Source organism: Poecilia mexicana, unplaced genomic scaffold (genome assembly GCF_051168715.1).
Source record: "Poecilia mexicana isolate PSO_F unplaced genomic scaffold, ASM5116871v1 scaffold_6, whole genome shotgun sequence".
Lineage (NCBI taxonomy): Eukaryota > Metazoa > Chordata > Actinopteri > Cyprinodontiformes > Poeciliidae > Poecilia > Poecilia mexicana.
Window position 1 is genome coordinate 30176297 of NW_028263375.1, and position 27586 is coordinate 30203882.

The window sequence follows — 27586 nt, forward strand, 5'->3', positions numbered from 1 at the left end:
CTTCTTGTTTTTGCTTCTGGTTTTAAGTCTGCTATATCCCTCCTTGATGTTCTCTTTCGGTTCCTCTTAGATCCCTTTGCCTTCAGTGGGTGCAATTACCAAATAAGCCCAGCGGAGGCCAGGAACAGGACTTCACGACGCAGCAGACAGACTTTTGGAGGTAGAACTTAGGATATGTTACAGTCCAGATTTTTAAGTCTTTGTTGTGTTTTCTTATGTTTGTTAAGAAACTTATATGTCTTCCATTTTTCCCATACTAAGCCCTTTACAGATCAAAGATTCTTTTTTTTTTTTACCCAAGGGTATGGCAAAATGTAGTTTCATGTAATGGCATACAACGTAATGTAATACATATGCAATACACGTATTACCCCACAGGGCATAAACCAAACTCCAGCGCGGTGGTTTTGAAACTTTTCAGCTATCGAGAAGAGCTTGTAGCATTTTCTGCGGACTCCTGGTATTCACAGGGGTTCAGGACCACAGCCACCTGTGAACAGCTAAGATCCAGAGATACTTGGGACACCCTCTAATAATATTTATAACTGCCTATTTTATCAGCTCAAACACCAAATTCACCTTCATATGCATTAATATACACATTGGAAACTGTCTTAGCAGAAACAGCAGAAACTATTTTCTACAGGCAAGGAAAATAAATGGCATTCCCGCTGATTTGCAAACGACAGCCAGTCGCTTGTCAAGAAGCATTGCATCTAGTTATCTCTCCTTCCCAAGCTGCCTTCTCTTTAGAATATGAGCTATGAAAAAATCTGCAAATAGGTGAATTTACATCTGCAAATAATTCTGAGTTACGTTCCACAGAAAAATCTGTGAATACTAAACCACGAATAGGCAGGAATCCACTGTTGCAGTTATAATAAAAGTGGTCAAAGTTTTAAAATGATTAGATTCCACATTTAAATTTGTATAACCTCACAGTCAGAAGAGCCTCACAACAATAAACAATGAACTAAAGCTAATTATCCAAAGTAGTACTTCACTTGAGCAGTTGAGGAGTTGTTCTGCCAAACAGGACAAAGTTTTTAACCACATTTCAAAATGTAAATGCAGCATTTATTGGTGATTAACTGTAGAAAAATAGTTCAAACAGCAAAAGTAAGAATCAACTATCAAACCAGCCAGTTGTCTTACACCTTGCTTCCTCTAGAGGGTCTGGACCCTAGACACTTGAGAAATATGTTCTTCCTGGAGGCATGTTGAAGTTTGAAATAATTGGATCTGGTTTTACCCAATTGCTAACGTTTAGCTGTGACTTTATTAAATGCCCCAGCTCAATGAAGCTTACCGGTCACCGTGTAGGTTCTAAACAACACCGGGGGGAATAGAGCCACATCTTTACCAGTGAAATGTTTTGCACATTCCTGTTGCTCAGACGTCATTTGTTTAATGTCTGGAAGCAAGGCCAACACAGACTGAATAGCTTTGTTGAATTATATCAACTTTTCAATGCTAGCACTGGAATCATATCTGAGTGCAACACCTCTGTTGATATGCTCTCAGCCAACTGGCAGAAGGAGACTGTTTCTATCTGAAGGATGCATTACATCACAACAAGATTTCCAGCTCTTTTTATTATCTGTCCTTTCCACCCTTGTTTACGTAAGCCATCTAAACGAACTGGAGTTTCCACTGCATATTAAGCTGTTGAATCAATTTAAACAACTCCATTAACCGGTCATATCACCAGGCATTCATGCCTTGTTCGCAAGTGATTTTTTGCAAGTCCGAGTCAACTCTTACATTGAGATCAAAGAATTGATCTCAAGTCTTTGATCTCAAGTTCAAGTTAATGGCCTGTTGTTGTTGTTGTTGTTGTTTTTGTTGTTGTCTCAACCTTCCAGACCACTCAGGTCTTGTGGTTCTGACCTACTCTACATCCGCAAAATGGACGAAACACTGAGTTCTGTTAAATCAAAACCAAAGACCCACCTGTTTAATGTTGCCTTTGACCCTGATCACTGGAGCATTGACCAACATACTTGATGTGAATTGATGATTTTGATGCTGGTGCTTGAGAGAATGTAATGTTTCTTTCTGGTGACTGTATGATGATGCCTTGTTGCTGAAAAGTGCTATACCAATAAACTCAATTGATTTAAGAGATGACCATGAGCTGACATACATGATAGAGGTGGTCAGTCTCCCTTGTAGTGTTGTGGTTACACTCCTCTCCTGACCTATGGAAGGCTCCCCCCCGCCTCCTCCGGATCCTTTCCCAGTGCCCGGGGCCTCGGCAGCCCCAATCCAGCCCGGCCCAGCCAGCACTCCCCGGCAGGGGCTAACGTTTCAGGCTTTGACTCAAGCCCCTTCTGGAGGTGATTAGCCCCAAACCCATGACAGATTCTTTCCGAGATATCTGACGCGGCATGTTTATTTTATCCGGGCTCGTTGTGTGGATGTGCTGGACATGAGTAACCCACTTGAAATGGGTATCGGCTTACACGTGCAAAGAGAGACACAAGAGAGAGACGACGGTGCAAAGACCTTGAAAAATCTTATTTTTTAAGAGCAGAAAACCGAGATATACATTTCCCCGTTTTATTTAATTTGTGTCTTTCAGTGCGAGAATGCTCCGTGGGACGGAGATGTTTCATGCCTCCGAGCGCTTCTGCTAATTTCCACTCTTACTTTTCCACCGACACCTTCCACTCGTCGCCTGGAGGCACACATTTCCACTCTGTTCCAGTCGAACTTCAAGTTCATCACACATCTGTCCTCAAGTCACAGCGCCTGACGGATCTGTGTTTTTATTTCAGCCATGGACCCCTACCTCTTGAACACTTAACTTGGTTTCACACTTCATGTCATCAACCAAGTCGAGCTGAAACTCAACCACTGTGTTTATCTCCAGTCCTCCAAAATACCTCAATCTCATAACATTTGCCGCCTCTTATGTGCATTCAGTTCACAAGCTATACGCTGTCTAAGGGAGCAAATCTTCTCTCTGTTCAGGAAGTGTTGGCACACTTAAGAGGCGAGCAGAGCAGTTAGAGCAGTCTGAGCTACTAACATGGATAGACGTCCAACTGAAAACACTAAGTCAGTCATGTCTCAGACATGCTCTAATTCATCTTCCACTTTACACATGACATTTAAACTTTAAACACCGCTTGTAATGCACTTTGAAATGTCTCAATTTAAGCGGGGTGTACAGGCAGGGCCACGTTTAGATTTTTAGATGTAGTTGGAGGTCATTCTGTCCTGGTTTATCTCAGGCAAAATTTTGTAAACAAGTCTGCGATGTATTTTGATTTCGGTGAGCAGAATGTACCCACTCCACCCCCTTAGTTGTGGATTTTGAAAGATTTTTTTTTTTGGTCATAACTGTGTTGTTTTTCAGAGTACAACAGCATTAAAAACAAGAATCAAAAAACAAGAAAGCCTGACAGAAAATGAAACAAAATGCAGATTTGGTTTTAAACTTTTGATCAGTTGATTGTCAGTCTGTCTTAATTTAATGCAGTTTTTACTCATTATTTTTGGAAAAATTTTGCAACAATATTCTTTAAAACCACAGGTTAAGGTACTGACTTTGTTTGGTCCATTACACCTTAATTTTTAAGGCATTCTGTTGCAGATTGACTGCATTGTTTGGAACTTATTTTCCCACTTTATGCAACATTTGGCTAAGCTTTCGCTTCATATTTGACTCTGGAATATGTTTGTTTACTGAGCAGTTCAGGGCTGAATCGAAAGGTCCTGTGGCTGCAGACAAACGTGAATCATAGACCTGCTTTCAAAATGCTTGAGCATTAGGATGAGGCCTTTTTTCTGGTATGTTAATTGATTTCTGCCAAACCTGATTAAAGTATACCCAAATACCTCTATTTTGAGCCAGCTGGCATGCTTGGGTTTTGTAAATTCTATGGATTTTGACTGTTCTGTTCCTGGCTCTCTTAAAGGGACAGTATTATGTAAAATCAACTTTTACAAGCTTTACATCATGTTGTGATGTCATTCCCTCATCAGCAACATATCTGGAGTGTTGCTTTGATTATTTCATGCATGTGTGAGAAATCTTTTAATCTCCCGTGACAACCATTCAACTGGGCAAAACGCCTCATTGGTCATAGCCCCGCCTTCAAGGACAAAGTTCCTCCTCAGGACAGCAGTTTCCAAGCTTCTGCCTCACAGAGCAGCCCTCCCCCGTGGCTCTCCCACTCAGCTCCTTCAGACTAGCCAGCAGCAATTAGCAAACACCTGGCAGAACTGAGCATCTGCTGAGCTCATTATATGAGCTGCCTTTCAGTGAAACACTGGTGAAAACGCTGTTGAAGGGCTAATAGAGGAGCCATGTTGTGATGACTTCCTGAAGATGGAACATAGGAAAGAGCAAGAGTTTCTTAAAGGGACAGAGGCCCAATTTGAATGTGTAAATTATAATTTTAAGATTTTAGTCATTTTTGATATACTAAGTTACTTGATTGTGCTATGAAATGATTCTATGTGGCTGGAAAAAGCATAATACTGCCTCTTTAATTGTCTTAAATTATTTTTTGCTTGTGAATAATCTTTTGCACTGTTGAATGCTGGATTCTAGAATTGGTTTTCTAACAATTTCTTCTTAAAGACTTCTTCTGATGTTTTTCCTCCTTGGGAATGACCCAACATGCCTCTGTTCCAGAACAGCAAACTGCCAAAACCCACTGCATTTTTCAGGGTGGTCGGACTTGATGATGATGAATTAAATCAATTGCCACTTTCCCTCCTAGAACTTCTGAAAGCAGCAATTTTGTTTCCAGTTTTACTGTGTACTGTTTTTTTCATTTATTTAGTTCAATAAAGAGAAAATCATTTCTATTAAATCCTGATAGGTTGAAACTAAAAAGAGTATAACTTGGCTTTACGATGTGTGACTGTATTCGCTTTAGATGTCCAAATGTATGAATGCCAAGCACATTAGATCTTTTGTCAATTCAACCATTTTTTCTTTTCTCTTCTTTTCTTTTCTTTTCTTTTCTTTTCTTTTCTTTTCTTTTCTTTTCTTTTCTTTTCTTTTCTTTTCTTTTCGTGACAACAGGTTTATAATGTGCAAAACTCTATGGTACCACTCGATTTACTGTTTCGTAGAATTGCTCAAATTCCATTTTCTCTGGCAGATACTGAGGTTGAACCTGCCAGTTCTGATCCCTGACAGAGTCTGGTTCATTTAAGAACTATAAAACATTAAAGACAAACAAATATTTGGCAGCTCCTCTCATAGAGGTAGTGGTTTGGAGTGTATGGATTACGGTCAGATTCAGGGTTACGATTACCTAAACTAACAGAGAATTATGGAGTTATAAGGTGATCCTAAAGCTTTTTCTTTTTTCTTTTCTTTTTTTGTTAAACAAACAAAAAATGTTGTTGGCTTAGAGACCAAAAATGATGAGATTTTTTTCGTTTTGATTCATTTGATGAATAGGGACAAATGGACTTTGGAAATATAAAGTTTTGATTCTAAATTTCTAATATAAATATTATCACCTTCCTAAAATAATGGCCAAAGTCATTTTTTGCCAAAAGCAATTTAGGCAAAAAAAATGATCATTATTTCAGGAAGGTGATGACATGGAAATTGACAGTTGTTTAAATATTTGACCTTCTGACGCCAGCTCAGCAATCAGAGCAAATCAGAAGAAAATAGTTTATTATGTGAACTATTTCTGATCCATTTGTCCCAGTGAGAACAAATTGGATGAGGCTCTGCAGTATCCAACCAATTCCTTAAAGGGGCAGCATTATGTAAAATTGACACCTGGAGTGTTGCTTTGATTATATCACGCATGGTCCGCCTTTGGAAGCTGCTCCTCCTTAGCATTGTAGTTTCCAAGCTTCTGACTGAGTGGGGGGGTTTCCTCAGCTCCTTCAGACTAGCCAACAGCAATTAGCAAGCACATGATGGGACTGCAGATCTGCTGAGCTCATTGTAGGAGCTACTTCTCACTGCAACGCTGGTGAAAATGTTGTTAAAAGGTTAATAGAGGAGTCATATTATGATGACTTCCTGGAGGTGGGGTCTCAGAAAGAACAGGAGTTTCTTAAAGAGACAGAGGCCCTATGTCAAGGCGTTAAATATCAAAGTCAAATTTCTTTTAAGTCATATTTCATATTTATAGCATTTTTATAACAACTGAAGTGAACATAGTTACTTGATTGTTCTATAGAAAGGCATCATATGCCTGTAAAGCACATAATGCTGCCCCTTTAATTGTCTTCGGTTAGCCAGGGGGGCTAAATCCTCCAACTTCCTCCCTAACTTTCTTATTCAGAGTTCTTTCAGTAGACATTAGATCACTTAATGTGCCTATGAGCCCCGTTAAATAGGCGTGACTCCTACAGGCCCTGTTTTGATGTCCAGCGGGGGAGAAGAAGGGGCTTCAGGAGGTTGAAGGAGGTCAGGAAGGAGCTCTGGGTCTTCTGAAGGGAAAAGGAAAAGAGAGACAGGACGGGAGCTGGAAGGAAGGGTGGGAGTTGGTTTGGGGGGGTGAATGCTACGCGAGAGTAGCATTAATGCAGACTATATATCACCGAATTCATCTTGGATTACCTCCACACAATGAGAATCACAGTGATTGTAAATTATCATTAGCTGCTTTAAAACCATCCATATAAAACCCTGATATAATTAGTGCATATAAAACAGTTTATGGGCAATTTTTGAGTCATTTGGTGAATTATTGGTAATTATTTAATTACTTTAATTGTCCGGTTTTAAGAGAAAGCAGCTGCAAAATAATAAAAAAAAAAAAAAATTGAAGAATCTGTAGCAATTTGGGCTGCAAATTCTTCGTTTCTCTCTCAACTTTCGGAACTGCGTACAGCCATTTCCTGGCCTTTGTTGCCCCAGGGGGAGGCATCCATCACTTGACATTTTTAGTGGGGCCTTTCAATTAACCCATGAAAACTGTAAAGCCTTTCTCCTCTTTTCTTTTTGTTTTTTTTTCTCTTTCTTTTTTACAGCTCCACAAAAGCGAGTAAATCGCTTAAATAACTGCGTCATTAGTTCCAGCGTCGGACTGTCAAAATTCATTATCAGTTTACACCCATCCACTGCGGCTTTACTGTCACTGCAGCATAAATGTTTACATTGAATTATGGCCTTATAATGGGATTTCAGCACAACTCATAAATCAGGAGCCCTTTCAGATCTCCCTCTGCAACAAACTGCTACGTGTTGCTTTGATTGGGTTTCACAAAGGGCTGCAGGCCTTCACAGAGCTGCAAGAGAAATCACAAAGAGGCTTTCGTTAGCATCATTTGGATATTTTATGATGATCAAATTAACACATGTCAAATGGAAAAACTTGGCTAACTTTTACTAGCATTTCCAATGATGAGCTTGCTCTGTGTATACAGTTTAGATTGTCTCCTTATACAGGCTTTCCACGTTTATTTTCTGGGTTCTGTCGGGTGCAGTCGGTGAGGCCCAGGTGGGTCTTCGGAGAGCAGAGCGACCGGAGCAGATGAGGCGGCAACAAGATGAGCAACAGCTGAAGACGCAGGTTACTCTGCGTGAGCGGCAGTCAGAGAGGTGAGGGGCTTCATGTTGCTGCTGAATGTGTTCCATAAAACCTTCAAATAAATTCATCTTTTATCGTAGCAATATAATCTCACAAGAGAGAATTTTTTTTTTTTTGTTTTTATAAAATCCCTTTTACCACACTTACTCTTAAACCTAATAATCCAGCGTGAGATTTGTGTTGTATGTCTTTATGTATGTTGATCTTATTAGCTGTGTTTCCATTACAAATGTGTATAAACCTTCGTCTATATTCTTCAGGTGTTGAAAAACACAATTTCACAATTGTAGTGTTTCCATTAAATAAGAACTGAAATTAAAATCACACATGAATAAGTTTGTTCAAGCCATAAGTCATTAAAAATCATGGAAGCAATGGATGTAACATGAATATATTTGTATTTCAGCCATGGTACTAGCACTCATCATCTATCAGCCTTCAGTGGTTACATACGGGGCGTTTTGGGGAAATTGTAGTCAGTGATTTTACAGAAGAGCTATGGATCCAACATGCTGGAATGACACAACTTTTTATGAACTGTGTGATGCTGTGAGTCAGAGTTTGGGTGGAGCCAGCTGCACATTGTCCAAAAAAAAAAAAAAAATCATCATCCTCCTACTACTTCCTGTTACCTCCTTTGTTGTTTCTGCCAGTAGTAACGTCATCGTGTGATGAGAAAAAAGTGCTTCCATCGCAGCTTTGCAAAACACATTTATTTTGATTCGGTCAAAAGTTCACTTCATCCTAGCGCAACGTTTTTTTTGGAAAATGTGAGTTTTTTTTTTTTTTTAATTGGTGTGTTCCCATTAAAGAAATTTATTTTTGTGATTTCAATTTTCACAATTTTATAGTTAATGGAAATGCAGCTAGTAAATACGACATGGAGAAGAGCCCCATTTCTTCTACTATCAATATTCCCATATTGAAGGCGTTTGTGTTGGCCTTCGCAATTCAAGAACTGACTCTCCTTGCCTAAACTCGCCCTTAACTACATTCAGAACTAAAAGTTTTAAACAAGTGGAACTGTGAAAATCAAGGCTGGAAGCAGAGTTACCGCCTTCCTGCCCGTCTTCATATGGTCTCTTCAGAGTGAGTTCTCTTGAGCTTCAAATTTAGACGAATAAAATAAACTTTTGTTATTTTTATCCCCAGGGGACAATTTTTACCAGAGATAAAACCATCCATCCTGAGCAGAGGTACAGTCCAGGTCGCGGTGAGTATTGTGGCATCCTGTCTCCTGGATCCTGCATGGTTGACCGTAAATTGTTATCAGCACAAGTTCTTTAGGTTTCTTAAGTCAGAAACGGACCCAGACTTTGTTAGTTAGTGATTCTTTATGGTGTTTGCAGGCATGTGGAGCTCAACCCAAAGCGATAAGACTCTGCTCCAGCAGCAGTTTGACCGCTCCGCTCGGCAAAGTGAACAGAAGCAACGTGACTTGTGCAGGTCAGTATTTTAACCACATTAATTAAAAAAAAGTATTCAGTTTTTTAACTAATCAAAGCCGATCAAATTCAGAAATGATTTGATAAACTGGACACATTTAAACATTTATTTTTACAATTCACGTCATTAAGATTTTAAACAATGTAAGATATTGATGATTGCCCAAGTTAATATTCATAAGATTATCAGTTTCACAGTCACTGTGGATTTTGTATGAATGAATTTAAATCTCCACACCATTTGCTGAGCTTTTGTTTTGAAACTTGGGCTTATGTAGAAGCTTAAGACACATTGTTAATTTAAAAAATAAACAGGTATCATCTGTTTATATGAATTGTAAGCAGTAACATTCAGGTTTGTGTTCCTTCAAAAGTGACAACAAATAAACTGTTTAGACGGAAACAATATGTGCCAGTATGAAAAAACAAACTTTTTATTTGAAAAAGAATGTGTTATTACCTTTTAATTGAGCGCTAATCGAGTGTTATAAAGGCAGGTTTAGTGCAGCTACGTTCAAACTTGCTTTTTTGCATGTATGTGGTGATATTGATGGGGAGGCAGGGGGTACAGGGTCGGGCCGGGGACAAGGTGCCGTGAAATCTGTCCTGAGAGGAAGTGGACAGACACAGACGGAGGCAAAAAAACAACTAAAAAAACCTGTCCTTTCAGTGAAGAATGACTGGCCCTTATGTCAGGACAAGTGAGGGACTCAGGAGTTGGAGTGACAAAGATGCTACTGACAGACTGACAGCAGATGACCGCTTTAAACAAGCCCAGGAATTCAAGTGAAGGAGAGCCCTGTCCCCTCCTCTAACGAAGCCAAATTGAATTGGGCTGATGGTTTCAGAATCATGTCCACGAGGTGCAGCGGCTGCTCAGCAGACACAGACGCTGCTCCCCACTGGAGAAAGAAGAAGCTCTCTTTGTCCGAACCGACGAAGACGCCACTTACCGAAGCTGCCCAAGGCAAATTGAAATATGAATGTGTGTTTAAGGCAACAGCATTTCTAAATAAAATAAAAAAAACAATTACTTACTTCATAAACTGAGCAGGGTATGAAATGGGCTCAGTTAGCAGTAGAGATGTGATTCTTTCATTGTCTTTCGATTCCCAGTTTTAGGATCGAGATTTGATTCAGGAGCCATTTTTAATTCAGAAGCTAATTTTTCTATTCAGGCGTACAGCAGGGGTCGCTCTGAGGCAGCGGTGGGTTTGAATGAATCGCTTAGTGCTGTTTGACCAGCGTACGTTCAGGTGGGACGGTGTCAGCTGCAGTTTACGAGTGTTTGGCAGCGGCAGGCGATCCGCTGAGCAACCAGACCCACCAACTCTGAGCTCACTCCAACACCTAGTGAAGGATTTGTTTTGTTTTTAAAGTCATTGAAAACACATGATTGGACATTGCCTAACACAATGACGGTCTTTAATAAACCACTCTCAGCCCTCCTGACTGTTGCCAGGTTTCAGCTCAGAACAACGTGGTTCTGTGCCTTTAAACTATTTCAAACAAGGCTAATAACACCAAATTGACACAAACACAAAGCAAACCTAAAGAGATTTTATTGGGTTCGACTTGTGAGCATAGATACTTTATAATTTACTCTGCTTTTTGGAGTTGGATCAATGGTCACAATGCCCCCCCTCCACCTAAATATGACCCCAACACCCCCAACTCCTCCCCACCCTTAAATGTTTGTCTCCCTGTGTGGGGAAGCTGTGGGGACCCGGGGTCTGAGCTCTACACGTGGAACGCATCATATGCTGTAAAAACTCAGCCTTTGTTCTCTGTGTATGAAAAGCTTTGTGCTGATCCTGCGCTGAGACGGAGCGGCCTCTGACGCAGCTTTACCCTGCGTCTGCAGGGCCGGGTAGAAAAACACCGGATCTTACCCGCCGCACACTTTGGCGTCAAATTCTGTCAGTTATAGTGAATTTTTATTTTGTTATTAAATCAGTTTTAGAATTATTTGGGATAGACCACATGGGAAAATTATTTCTAATTTGCAAAAAGACTCAAATATTGTTTGTTCAAAAAAAAAAATAAAAAGTTCAGTACCAAATATGTCATTTGATTTATCACATAAACCTGGGTTGTCCAAAGTGAGGCCCGGGGACCATTTGCAGCCCTCCGAATAATTTCTGGTGGTCCGTGGTCACAGTTAAAAAATAACTTGTTCTTTCACTTAATGTTGAGGTGAAATTTTACAGATGCCAGGCTGTTCAGAAACAATATAATTACAATGTAAAATGTAAGGGGCAACACAAAGTAGTCCTGACCAAAAAACATCCAGTGACTTTTCAGAAAGTGCACTTTTAGTCATTTAATACACTTAGCAAAACAAAGGAAGAGTTAACTGCTTACAGTTTTTGCTGCTTAAAACATACCAAAGAAAAATCTAGAAAAAAATGAAAAATGTAGGCCATGGTTTGCTGTTTTGCTTGACAAATTTTGCAAGACCTCCCCTCCTCTCTTTTGTTTTCTGTCTAATGATTTGAACATCGCTTGTCTGCAGAAATCTTATTTCTTTGCTTCTTTTCTTAAAATGTTCTATTTACATTGCTGTTTGTTTAGCAGGTAAAATAAAATAAAAAATGATTTTTTTCTATAATTAGGAAGGAAAAATACAAAAATTATAAGTTGAGGCCCTAAGTAGTTTCAACTTGACGTTTTTGGTTAGTGATGGGACTTATGGCTCTTTGAAGGGAACTGAATTATTTGTTCACTTCAAAGAGCCCTACAAATGATTCCTTTTTAAAAAATGTAAATTTTTCTATGAACAAGAAATTTTACTCATAGCATAGCTTTACGTTGACAAAGTGTTTGAAAGAAAGACTCAAGTCCAGTCGTTCAGGTTAAAGAGCTGTTGAAAAGATTTGGATCGTCCGTGAACGTCCCGTCGCTGTTTTTGACCCCCATGCCAAAATGTTTAGACACCACTGGCCTAAATCCTGGTAATTTTTTTTATCTTAAAAGTTGATATATTCCTTTTCCACTTTTCCCCAGGTAAAGACGCTCTACCCCCCAGACGAGTCACATCCCCTGTGGTAAAAAAGGAGCGCATCTCTTTCCGGGACAACCCCGTCCAGCTGAGCGGCGGCTGGGGCGGAGGCAAGAAGAGGGACAGACTGCCTAAGTAAACGCCTGAAAATATCTCTTTACTTCATTTTTTTCTAAAGCTTTTAAATGTATGTATTCCTCTTAAAGATTGACAGATGTTAAGATTACAGTTGATGTCAATAGACATAAGAATAAATTGGTAGAAAATGGCCTGTTCCTTCATATTTTGCTCTTGTACAAGTCTTTCCCCCTCCCCAACTCGAACAGAAAGTAACGGGGCCTCTTAGAAATGAAGACGGACAGGAACCTGAAGCAGCCCAAATATCTCGAGGCGTTTCCAGAGCTATCAGTGCCTTCGCTTGGCGGCAGCCAACTCGCATCAAAACACGTGGAGGAAAGCCACAAAACTCTGGGAAATTACTCGCTTCACATGCAGATGATGGCAGGAAATGGAAACCAGGATCCTTCAGTACCTGTGGGTTCAAAACGCTGAACTGTTATTGTTATTTTGTTCCTGTGATGTTTTATAAATATGGACCTCAACAGAGAAAAACCCCTTCTCGTTAGTCTCACAAGAATGAACTCAAATAAAACTGTTTCCGTTTTATTTAAAGGTGCAGTATGTGAATATGGCAAAAAATCATTTTTTTCTATATTTATTAAAATTGTTATGTCTTGATAGTATGAGACAAAATCTAAACAAAAATTGAGCTCCTCCATCTTTTCCCTGAGCAACTACTACTGCAGTCTGAAAAAATGCAGCGCTCCCGGTCAAAAACAACCAATCAAAACCAGGAGGCAGATTTTAGCGCTGCCAGTCAAGCTTCTGTACCTGCTGCTAAATGTGCTAATGGTGGAGAAACAATTTACCGTTACAGTAAAGCCATCATCAGTGGCAATGCTAAATAGCTTTAGCATTTTTTGCAGGCTCTGTTGAGGTGCAAAGCAGAGAGCAAGAGAGTGATTGACAGCGCTAAAACCCTCCTCCTGGCTCTGATTGGTTGTTTTGGACTGAGTGGTTTATTTCTGTAGTTGGTACTGAGAGAAGGCAGAGGAGCTTAATTTTATTTACAGATTATTTGTTTTATACTCTGGACATAATGATAATAAAAAAAATATGTTAAAAAATTATTTTTTATATTAAAGTTACATACAGTTTTAACTCTTCATATAAATGTGGATTTTAAATTTGATGGGTCATAATCGGCCTGTGTGTGTCAAGTTAATTAAAAATAATTAAAACAAACAGAATATTTTTGTGAACTGAAATAAATAAAAGCTGTAATTATGGGGGGAAAAACTAGCTTACTAAAACCCTATCATGCATTTGTGAAACATACTGAAATTATATATATAATATCCCTTGATTAAGTGTTTACGAATCTATTTATTAGCTCGAACTGATGTGGAAATGATTTTTTTCCCCCATACATGCAGTTTACATTAACTGTCGGCAGATTATGGCGTTACACTTCTGCTGGTCCACAAAATGGCGACAGCAAAAGTTGGGAGAAAACACCAGTTAGTTGATTGTTCAATCTTTGAAAACATTTTTTGAAAATGGTATCTTCTGCTGAGTATTCATTACCGAATTGATGCGAAATCGTAATACAATTCAATTCTGCACCTAAAATTGAACCAAAGTATAAAAAAACTAAAACTACTGCTACAACTAATAAAAACTAACCTACACAACATTTAACTAATAAAACTAGCAAACACACTCTGAAAACCAATTAAAACCAACTGAATTAGACAAACACAAAGTCACAACAACTTAAAACTAAACTAAACTGAATAACTCTGGTAACCCTGGTGTGTTTTGGTGTTTGGAATCCTCGGTGTAAGCGCACGCCGCCCCGCTGTAGGCGTCTCACCTCAGGCGTTCGGGCTCCTCGCCTGAGCTGCCGTCTAAAAAAAAAAAAAATCATACGTTAATGAAGGTCAAAACAAACAGCGAGCTCTTAGGAGTGGCTCCTTGGCAGGAAATGCGTGCCTGTCTGCTTATTTTCCTTCTATCTTCCAGCGTCTGCGGGGAGGGCTTGGGCCGTGAGCTGGAGGGGATTTTCGGCACACGCCAGAGATGTGGTGGTCCTGTTTTTGGAAACATAAGAGCTCTGTCTTCTGTCTGGGGGAGGACGGGTTTGAAGTCTTTACAGGTTGTTGTGCTGGTGCCGGATACATTTTCATCAAATATAGCAGATCGGTGAAAGAAGAGGGCGGTTTATGTTCCAAACCAGCTCAGAAACACTACGGTTTGCTTCTGTCCCCAGAATTATATTTTGAATCCATCATCCGCTGCAGTGCATAATATTTTTAAGTGTAGCTCCTCAAGCCTTTGCATTCCAGTTACTCAAAGTTACACCTCAAAATGTATAAAAAACTTCTCAGTGAGGCTTTAGGTTAAGCTGCAAATTCATTCCATTCTTCTTTTTTTCTTTTTTTTGTGGTTTCCAGAAACATTCCTGGAAACCTTGTTTTTTTGTTTTTTTTTAATCAAAACTTGTGTTCTGTCCTTGGATTGTTGGGTATAACCCTGAAATAAATTTAATGACTTTTGACCCTATCTTCTTATTTGTGTGCTTACAGCTGCTAAATTAATGCTGAAATTTTAAGTTATCACACTTTTATCGAACGACAAGAGACTCTAGTGCGTCGTGTTGAGAATAAGTGGGCTCTGATGTGTGCACACAGGATTATGTATGACTTTAAGATGTTCTGTCATTTAAATAGTCGGGATGTTCTAGATATAAAACCTTTTCATGTACCATATTTTTCAAATTTTACTCTTGCGGTGGTCTTATTTCGGGTTCATGATGTCAGAAGTTTTTCAAATTAATACAAAAAATAAAAAAACTAAATATGAACCTGTCTTACTATAACAGTCTCAGAAGAAGACATTAAGTTTTTTTTAATATAATTGTTTTAGTATTTTTTAGCATGTAAGGTACTTACTGCCAGAAATGTCCACCTGTCCATGAAATTAAAACAAACTCAACAGATCACTGTTGTACAAAGTTTTAGAGTGAAGAGATTTATATCAGCCTGCACGTTTATTGGCTCCTCTGGGTCAGGATGAATGAACAATAAATACATTTTCCAATTATATTTTGCTCATCATCTCACACTATAACAAAATCCTACTTGAATTTCATTAGTTTAATTTTATATTTATTGCCTGTCTATACTTCATTAACACATTGAGCAGCACTGATTGACAGCGCTAACTCCCGCCTCCCGGCTTTGATTGGTTGTTTTTGGTCGGGAGTGGTGCATTTCTTCAGGCAGTAGCAGCTCAAGGAGGAGTTGGAGGAGTTTGATCTTTTCAGTCGTCACAGTTTTAACTAATAAAACTAGCAAACACACTCTAAAAACCAATTAAAACCAACTGAATTAGACCAACATAAAGTCAACAACAACTTAAAACTAAACTAAAATGAAAAACCCTGGTAACCCTGGTGTGTATTGGTGTTTGGAATCCTCGTTGTAAGCACACGCCGCCCCGCTGTAGGTGTCCATGCCTGAAAAAAAATATGGAAAAAAACCCCAAAGTATTTTTGTAAAAGTTACGTATTGGATTTGTTTTAGGCTTTTGAATCATGACTATTGATATGAGCAAGATTAAACAATTAGCATTTTCTTTTAGCCTTTTCTTCTTCTGAGGCTCGGCACATACCTGACTTACCTAAATGTGGTTTCCTTGACTTTTCTATTTTGAACACTGGCTAAGAAAATTTGGTTTCTGAGTCAATTTATGGACAAACCCAGAGAAACAAAAGGCCATGATTTACTAATAACATGTTAGAATTTAGGATCTTTGTAAAAAAAAAAAAAAAAAAAAAAAAAAAGCTTCAGTATTTGATTGAAATGTTGTGATGCCAACCAGTGTGGCAGGAATGATTTTCTTAATGGGTCAGAAAATCAGAGTCAGATGTCTTTCAGGATTCGCTGCAGTACAGACTGCTGCAGGAGAACTTTCCTGCCTACCGCCATCAGCATCTACTGTAACTCTTTGAAGAGTTACAGCAACATTAACATGCGATAAAGCAAAATAGCAAAATGTATATATATATATATATATATATATATATATATATATATATATATATATATATATATATATATATATATATATATATATATATATATATATATATGTCAACATTACATTAAGGTTGTCCTTCGTCCAGGGTTGAGTCGGTTTTCTGTGGCCCGTGCTGTGTGTTCACACCAACCCAGATGGCACGAGAGCGACGGGGACGAGAGATGATGATAGTTGGCATCAAGCATCGCTCGATTCCTGGAAAAACTGCAGACAAACAAAACAAAAAGAGCGTTCAAAGCGCCAAAGTGCTGCTTTCACTTTTTTTTTTTTTTTTGAAACTCCTCCCGGAGTCAAATGTTCTTGCCGTCTCTCAAGCAGCATTTGTAAACTCTACGCAGTTTGGGCTTTAGGGGCAAAACAAACTCTGGTTTGATTTTTGTGTTTTTGTGGCGAGCCAACGTTTGAAGACATTTCAGAAGATTAAATCAGAGTTTAAGAGCGGCTTAGGGCGCAGTGATGTCATGCTCGCGCGCTCTCCCTCTCTCCCTGTCGGCACGCGGGGTTCGGTCAGGCTGAACTGTGTTGGATCACATTAGAACTGACAGCACTGATCATTCATTATCTGGAGTTTGATGCTGAGCGCTGCAGGACTCAGTAAGTTGCTGCGTTTCTATTACAAATGTGCGCAAATCTTTATCTATATTCTGCTAACTTAAAAAAAAAAACACCATTTCGCAATTGCGGTATTGCCAATAAAAAAAGAAATTAAATTAATATTACACCTGAATCAGCTTGTTTACTGGATAAGTCATTAAAATCATGGCAGCAATGGAATGTAAACAATTACATATATGGAGAGATATTTGTTTCATTCAGGAGCTTCAGCTACTTCCTGTCGTCTTCTTCGTCGTTTACGCCAGCCGTAACGTCTGGTTGTTGGTCACGTGACTGGTATGAAAAAATAGTGTTTCCATCGCAGTTTTCTGAACTATACATCTATTTTGAAACTGCCGAAAAACTTTTCTCGAAAAATACGTGTGTGTTTTAAGTTGGTGTGTTTCCATTAAGCAAATTTATTTTTCGTAATTTCACTTTACGCACTTTATGGTTAGTGGACACGTTAGTGTTTTTATTTTTAATGTTATTTTTTTCACTAAGTTTAGCCTTTCGTGACTTACTTACCGCCTGCAGCACTTAGAGAATTAGTCCAACTGATAAACCTGTTGGACCAAAGTCAACCACAGACTTATTCTCTATAATGGCTGGCCTCTTCAGACATAAGGCCTATCTATAGCTAACCACAATGAACTTTTCACATTTTCTCCTCAGCATGGGCGAGAGCGCGGGGTCACCTTAGAAGGCCGTTGTGACAGATCCCTCCCGCTACTTAAGAGCGCCTCATATTTGTTTTGAAATCTTCTGCTGTGGCACCGAGCGGCCCCCAGGTAACTGCCACTGACCCCACAGCGAACCGAAGCTGCGCCCGCTGGGCTTCGCAGGGCGGAGACGTGGAGCCGGGAGATGCACTGTGGTGCCGGCGGTAACATAATTCCTCCAATAAGAAGAGAATTTTAGACGGACTCTTCATGCCGTTTCGGAGAAACTCCCCGCAGAGCCCGGAGTGTGTGCTGCTCCTGCAGGGGATTCGGCGGAATCCAACTTTCCCGCATGAAGAAGGAGGATGTTTGCTCTTTAATTCATCCTGTCGCTTATGGAACTGTTGAATTTCAGGCAGAACCTGAATTTGACGCCGTGTACAGTAATTTGCTCCTAAAGGTCTTCCCACAGATTAAAATTGGTGCTTTTAAAAAAATAAAGAAATAAAAAATAAAAAAAGGCTTATCATAATTCAGCAAGTCAGTGATTATTATTGCAGTCATTTAAGTAAAAGAAAAAAAAAAGATTTGTATATAAAGCAGAAAAAAGTAGCGAATGAGTAGATGTGTTCAAGCTTCAGAAAGACAACATTTGAATTAAAAGTCGCAGTTGTAAGGCATTCTTCTGAATAAAATGTTATTATTAACCATTGTCACCAATTATTTAAAAAATGTAAAAGAAATTGATTCAGCTTTTTCCTTTTCACTGAGCACAAAATGCTTAAAATGCAACACGCTGTAAATATGTTTTTCAACCAATACATTGATACACCAGTTCATTTCTGCTGGCTAATATTTTGTCAATAGAAATTAATAGCAAATTAACTTTGTTCAGTATGAACGAAGTTGGCTAAAATAATTTCCAAAATTGTAATTAAAAAAAAAACAAACAAAGAGGAAATAAACTTTATTTTTAAATGAAATAGAAGCATTTAAACATAAAACTGTCAAAACCTACTTTAAAAAGCGGAAGCAACGACAACATGAGATCTAATGAGTCTGAGGCGGAATTCACTGCAAAAACTGAGAATAAAACAATAAAAATAAAACAAAGTACAGATACATTTACATTAAATCAGATTCATTTAAAAATATTTGATTATATTGTGACTCCCCCCTAAAAAGTGACTCTTTAAAGTTCAGGGCAAGAGCAGCTAGAATCCCCCCCCCCCCCAGAATATAAAAGAGCTCATCTGACAAATAATTGACTTTAATCGTCAACATTCCTCAAGTAAACAATCACAAAAAGCACTCAAGCACGCGCTTTATCTAAACGTTCGATTTATTCCATTTTCTAATGTAATCTCCCCTCCACCCCGCCCTCAATATTTACACCTATTTTAATCATTAACTGCAAGGCTGGACGAGTCAAATCTCTGACAAGGATGAAGCAGCGCCTACACGCAGGCTCGTGTCCCATACGTCTTCATATTAATCAGAACATTTTCCTGTCGGCTCCATCCTCCTCCGACGTGAAACGGATTAACCGCAGCGATCAGCGGGCTCCTGGGCGGCTGACGGGTCCCGACTGAGCCTCATTTTCTAGCGCAACCTGCAGCTTTGGATAAATTATTGCCTCATTTCGGCTGTCTAAACATGTTGTAAATTAAAGTCACTTTTGATTGCTTCCTCGGAGCGGGTCACATCGAACTGCTGTTTGCTTTGGATTCGGGCCGTAGAGGAGGAGTTGTGCGCTGCTTTCACGCACTGTAAAAAAAGACACTCTGGAGCTTGGTGAGTTTTAGTCGTCACAACTTTAAATCGTAATCAGGCATATTGATTATTAATATCTGAGTTCTAAAACTGAATTGTTTAATATTTAAATGTTTTTAATCAGCATTTAACTGAAGACCTTATTGGTCTGTCATGTGCGCTGTCCAAAGGACAATAGTAATGGTGATATTTTGATATAAACTGAAATGGCCATTTCAATTTATCTAAAAGTGAAAAAAGTCCATGCTAGTCGAGGTATACGAGTCAGTCTCGATAGCAATATTTTTATTCAATTCTTAAAAGATTGTTTTTAAATCCAAGAGGGGAAATTAAATGGTGTAACTCACATGATCCAAGTTCCTCGATTGATTTGTTGTAGCAGATGGCGGTGACAAGGAAGGATCTCCTGTATCAGTCTGTGATACAGTGGTATAGTGGAAAGCCTCTGACTGAAGACTCTCCATCTTGATATGTTTATCATGATATGTTTATGCTGAATCTGAGTGAATACTAACTAATGAAATCATAAAATCAAGACTTGTGACTTATAAAATGTCAGTGTTGAAACAAGAATGTAAGATCAAAATCCAGCATTAGCTTAGCAATAGATTAGCAAAAATTATTTTTGAAAGATTGGTTACAATTTACCTAATTTAATTAATTAACTACATATTTTTTTATTAACCAATTACATTATTCTTAAACTGCTTTAGTTTATCAACAGAAATATTGAGTAAAGTATATCCAAAAAAATGTTTACAAATTGCTTGGGTAAATTTATTGACAAAACTCTAACCGTTTGTTTTGTCAGTGTATTCAGGAGGAGGAGGGCTGCGTCGGGACCTTTAAGGAACTCATAGCTGCTCTTCGGGTCTATTAGACGTCGGGGCTTCGCCGCACAGCAAATTAAAACTCCATTGGCGCTTTATTGCATTACAGGACACCTCTCCACTTTTCTGTTTGCGTTTATTTCCCCTCCCCACACACACTTTTATATATATATATATATTTATAGATGCTGACATTTAATTAGAGGGAGCACTTTATTGGAATTATGATGGAGTACATAGAGGATAAGTTCGCCTTGAAAAGCCAGGCGATGAAGGCCAGCGAGTACTACATGGACCAAGTCATGGAGAGCCTGGACAGCGCGCAGTACTTCAACAAGCCATCCCCGAAGTGCGCGCAGGCCTTCGGACTGCAGGGCGCCGAGCACCGCTCATCGCCCTGCGGAGATCAGAGCTGTGAGTCGGAACTTTTTTTGCGTCCCTGTGAACGGCGTGGTGCGCATCAGTGTGCACATTAGAGAGATTTATTTATTTTTCAGTTTTATGTTTTGTTAATATAATATAATATAATGTAATATAATATAATATAATATAATATAATATAATATAATATAATATAATATAATATAATATAATATAATATAATATAATATAATAATTTTGTCTCCTATCAGCCAGTTACGGCGTGCCGAAAACGGACGAGGACTCTCTGCGCTCGGATCTCGCGAGGTCCATCGACAGCTGCTGCTCCCTGCGGGCGTCTCCGGTCACGAGCGGCCCGGAAAAGACCGAGCTGGAAGACGTGGGGGACAAGTGCGACAGCAACGTGTCCAGCAGCAAGAAGAGGAGACACCGGACCACCTTCACCAGCGCGCAGCTGGAGGAGCTGGAGAAGGTGTTCCAGAAAACCCACTACCCAGATGTTTATGTGCGGGAGCAGCTGGCCATGAGGACGGAGCTGACGGAGGCCAGGGTACAGGTACGGTACAACCTAGCTTACCTTTAGTTATTTTGTTAGTTTTAAGAAAAATTTCAAGATACGCTAATTTTAAAAACAAAGAAGCAAACATAAACATTAAATTTGTCAGTTAACTTTAAGTCAAAGATTTTCCTAACCAAAAGTGTTTAGTTTCTGGATTTAAACTGCGTTATGTTTAGTTTTTTCCAATTTGTTTCTGCTAGGTTTGGTTCCAGAACAGAAGGGCGAAGTGGAGGAAAAGGGAGCGCTACGGTCAGATCCAACAGGCCAAGAGTCACTTCGCAGCCACCTACGATCTATCAGTGTTACCTCGGTCCGACAGCTACACACAGGCGAGTTTCTACTATATTTACGTTCATAAATCAGTTTTTATTTTTTTTTATTTTTTTTTGTGTTAATTTTATGTTTCGGACTGGAAGTGAAAGAAATGCCGTCGGCTGCTCTGATAAAACCAACATTTACAATTTAAGACATTTGGAGACATCTTTCGGGATATATTTTAATCTTTATTTCCGAGCCGAAATTATATCACTATACCACATAAAATATATTTAAGCGATTTGAACCCACGTTCTCAACAAAATTAGTTGAATTGTACCCAGTTATTTTGTCTACACATACAAAAAATAATAATAATAAATAACAACTTGCTTGGATTAAATCATACAAGTAAATAGAGGAAAACTAACAAGGTGGCATATGTAGCTAAGTCTGAATAAGGGTTTAATAAAACTCAGCTTACAGCCAAAGTAAAATTCGCTGCAACTAATTTGAACTTTCTCTACTGCAAAATGAATGACAGTTCTTACCTTGTATGAGCTCGATATATTAATTCCTAATAGGACTCATATGAATCATTCTTCATGTTCTCTGTCAGACAGGAACATGATGCTTCTCTGAGCCCCCCCAAAAAACAACATTAAATTCTAATGAGAGATGTGGTGAACAAAACTCATATTTAATGTTTTAGTGAACATTGAATGTACAAACTAATATGCTTAATCAAAGTAATAATAATAATAAAAAATGATTAAAGTGTATTTATCTCCAAAACTCATTTTTTCTTTCCTGGACCTATTTTGTGTGGATTCCTCCAGCTTGGCCTCTGATCTTTCTTTGGTTCGCTCACTTTTGACAAAAATGCACAACAACTTGCGTCAACGGCTCGTTTGCCATGAATCACTTCCAGTGAAAGCCATCTTCAGATAAGAGCCCCGGAACGCTGATTAGAGCCCCCGCGAGGTGTCACGTCAGAATGAATGGCCCTCATATCAGATTTCATGTCGGCCGACCATTAATCTTTCAGTTTGAGCAAAGGTCAGGTACAAGATGAGGTGAGAGGAGACGCGGGATGTCAGTCTGTCCTTTGGTTAGGCGTTCCCCTCTCACAAACTGACACAGAGTCTCCAAAAAGAGTTCCAAGTGTTGTGGAGCTTTTTTCTCTCTCTTTCTTTTTTTTCTAAGAAATAAATAGAAGCTCCATGTTACGGGTTTTTAAAATGAAGATGCTCTGAAATGAAACTGGAAAAGAAGAAGCGTTTCTTTCAAAAATCTGTCTGGGCTGCCTCGCATTTTCTTCCCAAATGTTCCTGAAGGGCTTCCTTACATACCAGCCTTACTAGCACAGCTGAAGCCAATTATGGATCTGCTTTTAAAACCCATCCTGAGTTCTTGTAGCTTTTAGACGTTAGACCGGTTTTCTGTTGGTGCTTTTTTTCACCAAATGTGACGCATGTTTTCAACTGGCCTCTTTAGAAGACTTTTAACTACCCAGGATTATTCCTCTGGTGCGACCACATATTGTTCCTGCAGAAACAAGTTAGTCTCACTGTCAAAGTGGACTTTCACTGTCTCAAACAGTGGTTAGCTCATGTTCTTTGCCTCCGTTTTCTGAAAGCCACACTTGGGCAAAAGGTGCAGTAAACAACCTTCAGTTTAGGTGTTTCTTTACATCTATTTTCGTTTTCGGCATAAGAAAGTTTATGTATTTAAAAGACCTGATTTAGACTCAATATAACCAGGAACAAATGCATGATTGTGTCGTCTTATTTCGGCCGTCATCTCATCAGATCGGGCAGAGTAACATCGAATCGGTACGACCAAGCTGCCTCGAGTCAGAGATCCTGCCTGAGATCTCACTAAATGTCTTCTTTGTCCTCTGTGCTAAACTTAGAAATGCTCACTGAACGCTTAATTTTTCTGTAACCTTAGATCTCCAGTTGAGTTCGTCTTATGGCTTTTTCCCCTTTAACACCTTTAAACCCAGAAATGGAAGGTATTTCACTTCCTGTTCAGCTTCTCTGGTCAATGATCTGGACATTGGAGGAAGTCATGCAGGTAGATTTCATTCACCAAACCGTTACTCCATTGGTCCAGGCTAAAAGTCGTTGCAATGAGCTCGGTTTGCTCATCTGATCAACACCAACCGCCTTCCACCTTATTTAGGCATCTGTAGAAGTCTTTATCTAGGTCTGTTTTCTTATTTCACTCTTCAGCTGATACCTTTTTTATACTTCAAATTTATACTCTTATATTTATAATGAATTTTTGTATTTGTTAGGCTTCTTAAACCTGGACCTGCGTCTAAATGTGAGCTGGTCTGACAGTAAAAATCAGCGTTGTCTTTTAATTCAATTCAGTTTATGTCACAGCAAATGTCGTCTCAAGGTGCTTTACAATAAAAGGAAATCATTTCAATTCAATCACACACATTCCAGTTGTTCCCATTTATCAGACAGTACAGAATGCTCAGTTAAAGTCTGGTTTTTATCTCTGTTGGACGGCGGTTTGCCCAGATGTAACCTTCTGGAACGTGATAACTTGTATTTTTAATTACTGCATGGTCCACATTTATTAGTACACGTGGTGAAAATATGCATAAACAAAAAATTAGAATACTAATTTAATTTCAGATGTTATTGCAGTAGCAGAATCAAACATACAGCTGTGTTTATATCCGTTAATGTTTTAACTCCTTTTTTTCAGCTTTCTATGTGAGGCTAATTTCTCTTAACTTCCCATCTTTCTGCAGATAAAGAAGCATGTCCCTTAACGAAATAGCATATTCTTCCGAATTTCCCGTTTTAAAACATGGTAGATTACTTCACCCTCAGGGTTGTACTTTATATTAATACTTTAGGCTGTCACTGATTACTTATTAAAACTCCTCAGCACTGATCAACTTCTGTTAGGGATGGGTTTAAAATGCTGCAGTTTCTTTTATCTTATAGGAGTTAAAGAAATCTGAGATTTTATTAAAAAAAAAAAGTCATGCTGAACATAGATTTTTGTTCCCTTTCTTAATAAAGGTTCTCAAATAAATATTTTGTAATAATGTAAGATTGCTGCTGCTACAATATATGAGTTTAAGGCTTTTAACACATCTGTTAATAACTGTGGAACTTTTCAAGATCTCATCTTCAGAGATTTCATCATCCTGGCCTGTAGAGACCAGATTTAAAACATATTTTCACATTTTTGTGAAAATACAAGGATTCAGTCATTTTATTTCTCGTCATATTCCTACAAAATAAATAAATAAGTAAATGTTGGCACTCAAAAAAATAAAATAAATAAATAAAAAAAGACTACAACTTTCCAGTTAAACAGCATTTTTGTGGTAAATTCCACATATTAAGCGGAAGATGTAAATAAATGAATAGCATTTTAAAACTTTTAAGATTTTCCTGTTTGTATTAGGAAATGTGAAATAAAAAAGAGGAATGTCAACATCGAACTTGGACCAAATGACCAGATATCACCGTTTTTCTTAATGAATTCCTCTTGGTTTTTCTAAGAGGTTCACACAGTTTTTCGGCCGATCGCTGATCTTTAAAAAGCCTGACCTGCTGATTCTGATTCTAACCAATACCACATTTTTTTTTGTCTGAAATGTTGCTAAATATAGCAAGAAAATCACTGAGTTGGTAACAGTGAGTGACTTTTGGTAACTGCAAAAGTGCAGACAGACCTGGGGGGCGGTCATGTCTGACATCTGTCAATGCAGAGCTGCTGAGGACAGTCCTTCATTTTTAGTCTTTTGCTAAGGTAGGAAGATCGGCTCCAACTTATCAGTGCTCCCCTAGTTCTTCTTTAACACCAAAAGTCTCAAACTTTATCACTGAACATGTTTTTATTGCAGTGTGGATTTTTATATGTAAAGATCTCAGATTAAAATAAACTAAAAATATAGTTTTGTGTTTTTTAAACTTGAAGTGTTTGAAAAGCTGTAATTTCTCCAATTTATCATTTTTTGTTTTGTTGTCCTTAGAAAAAAGATCAACATTGAGTGGATTTAATGTGAAAATGTTCCCATCAGATCCCCAACAACCTGTGGCCGAGCGCGGCCCCTGGCGGCTCCGTGGTGTCCTCCTGCATGCTGCCTCGGGGGTCCCCTCCGTGCGTCACCTCCTACTCCCACAACCCCCGCGCCGCTGCCGCCTCCACCGCCGCCGACCATGGCTACGTGGGCTTCGCCGGCCAGCAGAACCAGTTCGGACACGTTTCCCTCAACAACTTCTTCGGCGCCGACTCCCTCCTCACGCCGGCTACCAACGGCCACCCAGCCTTCGAGGCCAAGCCGGAGTTCGAGAGGCGCTCGTCCAGCATCGCCGTGCTGCGCATGAAGGCCAAGGAGCACGCGGCCAACATCTCCTGGGCCATGTGAACCCGCCGGAGGTTCTGAAACCAGAACGCCTGCAGAGGCAGGGTACGGACTGTTTCTGGAGTTTCCAGCTTCCCAAAGAACGTGGAAAATACGCCTTAACTCATGGGTCCATATGGCTTCGGGAGAAACTTCAGCTCAAGTTTGACTGAAGAGGAAATGGGAACGAGGAAAGTTGTTAGCAGACGACAGAAGGACACTTTAAAGGGGCAGTATTATGCAACACTGACTTTTTTGAGCTTTACTTCATGTTATAATGACATACCTGGAGTGTTGCTTTGATTCTTTCATGTGTGTTTGAGGAATCCTTTAGTCACTGTAGGAACTATTGACCTGTGCAGAATGACTGGGTGGACCTAGCAACGCCTTCTAGACGAAGCTCCTCCTCTGAGCCGCAGTTTTCCGAGCTTCTGCCTCACAGAGCAGCTCTCTCCCCCAGTCAGCTCCTTCAGACTAGCCAGCAGCAATTAGTAAACACCTGGTGGAACTGAGCATCTACTGAGCTCATTATACAAGTTTCCTCTCAGTGGAATGCTGGTAAAAACGTTGTTTAAGGGGTTAATAGAGGAGCCATGTTGTGATGACTTCCTGAAGGTGGAGTTTCAGAAAGAGCAGGAGTTTTTAAAGAGACAGAAGCTCACTTTCAAGGCATTAAAATATAATGTCAAATTTCAAGTCATATTTGATAAATATAGCAATTTATGACAACTGAAGGCAAGATAGTTACTTGATTGTACTATAAAATGTGACTATGTTCCTGGAAAACACATAATAGTGCCCCTTTAAAGAGTCCATACATACACAGCCTTGATCTTTTTCACATTTTCTTCCATCGGAACCTTAAACTCTGATGCATTTTACCGGATTTCCATGTGATAGATCAACACCAAGTCATGCATTGGCTAAAGTGGAGAGATAATGACTTTTTAAAGAAAATCTTTGGGATGTTTATCTGTTCAGCAGGAACGTTTAGTAGAATGGAGGGTGAGAAAGCAGAGGCAGAGGTGACATTGAGTGACTGAATGTTCACACTGCAGCAAAAAAACAACACAACAATTTTTATATATTATAAATAAAATTGATTATTATTATTATTATTATTTAAAGTTTATGTGTTCATCTCTATTTTGCAGTAAATCTAACCATAAACATCCAGCAAGTTTTACTGTAGATTTGGGTGAAGGAATCAATCAGACCTGCAGTGCAATAAAAAAAAGGTCACAAGAAATTATTTTTGTGATTTCAAGGTGACAAATTTGGCCAAAAAGTTAGAACACTACTATCTTACCTGATGCTATTTTCATATCTGTTATTGTGGTTAGGGTTTTCATATAATTATTAATTCCACATTTTATTAAACCATATAAAACAGGCTAGGCTTTTTATGAGGCATCCTGTGGTGTGAGGAGAACTTTTCTTTGAAAGTTTTCTTCAAGACTTTAAAAATATTAAGACAGGTTCAATAAATATCTATAATTCTTTCTTAACAGTTTGTGTGTCATAATATAATATTCATTGTAGATCTAAAACTTTAAAAAGTGATTTTGCATGTTGTGAGTTTTTGTTTCATTTTACCACATCATCCTCTGATGTCACTGCATCTGCAGGTTTTGTTCCCACTTTCTTTCATTATTTCAGGTCTTCTAAACATTGTGTGCACTGGATTTTATTTAGGGTTATCTAGTTAAAGGGGCAGAACACAAACACACACCTTTCTGATCGTTTCATTTGGGAAAAATGTGGAGACAGACTACGGACACATCACCACTTTGTGTTGGTCTATCACATAAAATCCTCAGTGGAAAACATTGAAGTTTGTTGACATTTTTGTGGGGGGAAAAAACCTGCAAAAGTTCAACAGGCATGGATATTTTTTTTCTTTTTCAACGATTCCCGTGTTAATGTTCTGTGCGTGTTTGAGTTCTCGGTCAGAACAAACATTTCTTGCCCTCTCATGATCTGCCGAGGTGAGAGCCGCTGTGAAATCTTCC

General features: G+C 38.9%; 2 protein-coding genes across 2 annotated transcripts in view; both read left to right on the forward strand.

Annotated features, from left to right (window-relative positions):
- lrriq1 (leucine-rich repeats and IQ motif containing 1) overlaps positions 1 to 12241 on the forward strand; it is a 42164-nt gene extending 29923 nt beyond the window's left edge. The window contains exons 20-24 of the mRNA XM_088006575.1: positions 71 to 160; positions 7423 to 7537; positions 8679 to 8739; positions 8876 to 8972; positions 11978 to 12241. Of these exons, the coding sequence (XP_087862701.1) occupies positions 71 to 160; positions 7423 to 7537; positions 8679 to 8739; positions 8876 to 8972; positions 11978 to 12111 (497 nt within the window). The 3' untranslated portion in view covers positions 12112 to 12241. The remainder of the gene's footprint in view (positions 1 to 70; positions 161 to 7422; positions 7538 to 8678; positions 8740 to 8875; positions 8973 to 11977) is intronic.
- A 7978-nt stretch (positions 12242 to 20219) lies between these two features.
- Positions 20220 to 25598, forward strand: alx1 (ALX homeobox 1). The gene is made up of 4 exons (XM_015008616.2): positions 20220 to 20409; positions 20628 to 20932; positions 21136 to 21264; positions 25251 to 25598. Exons 1-4 carry the CDS (start codon positions 20220 to 20222, stop codon positions 25596 to 25598), a joined length of 972 nt encoding a protein of 323 aa, XP_014864102.1.
- The last annotated feature ends 1988 nt before the right edge of the window (positions 25599 to 27586 follow it).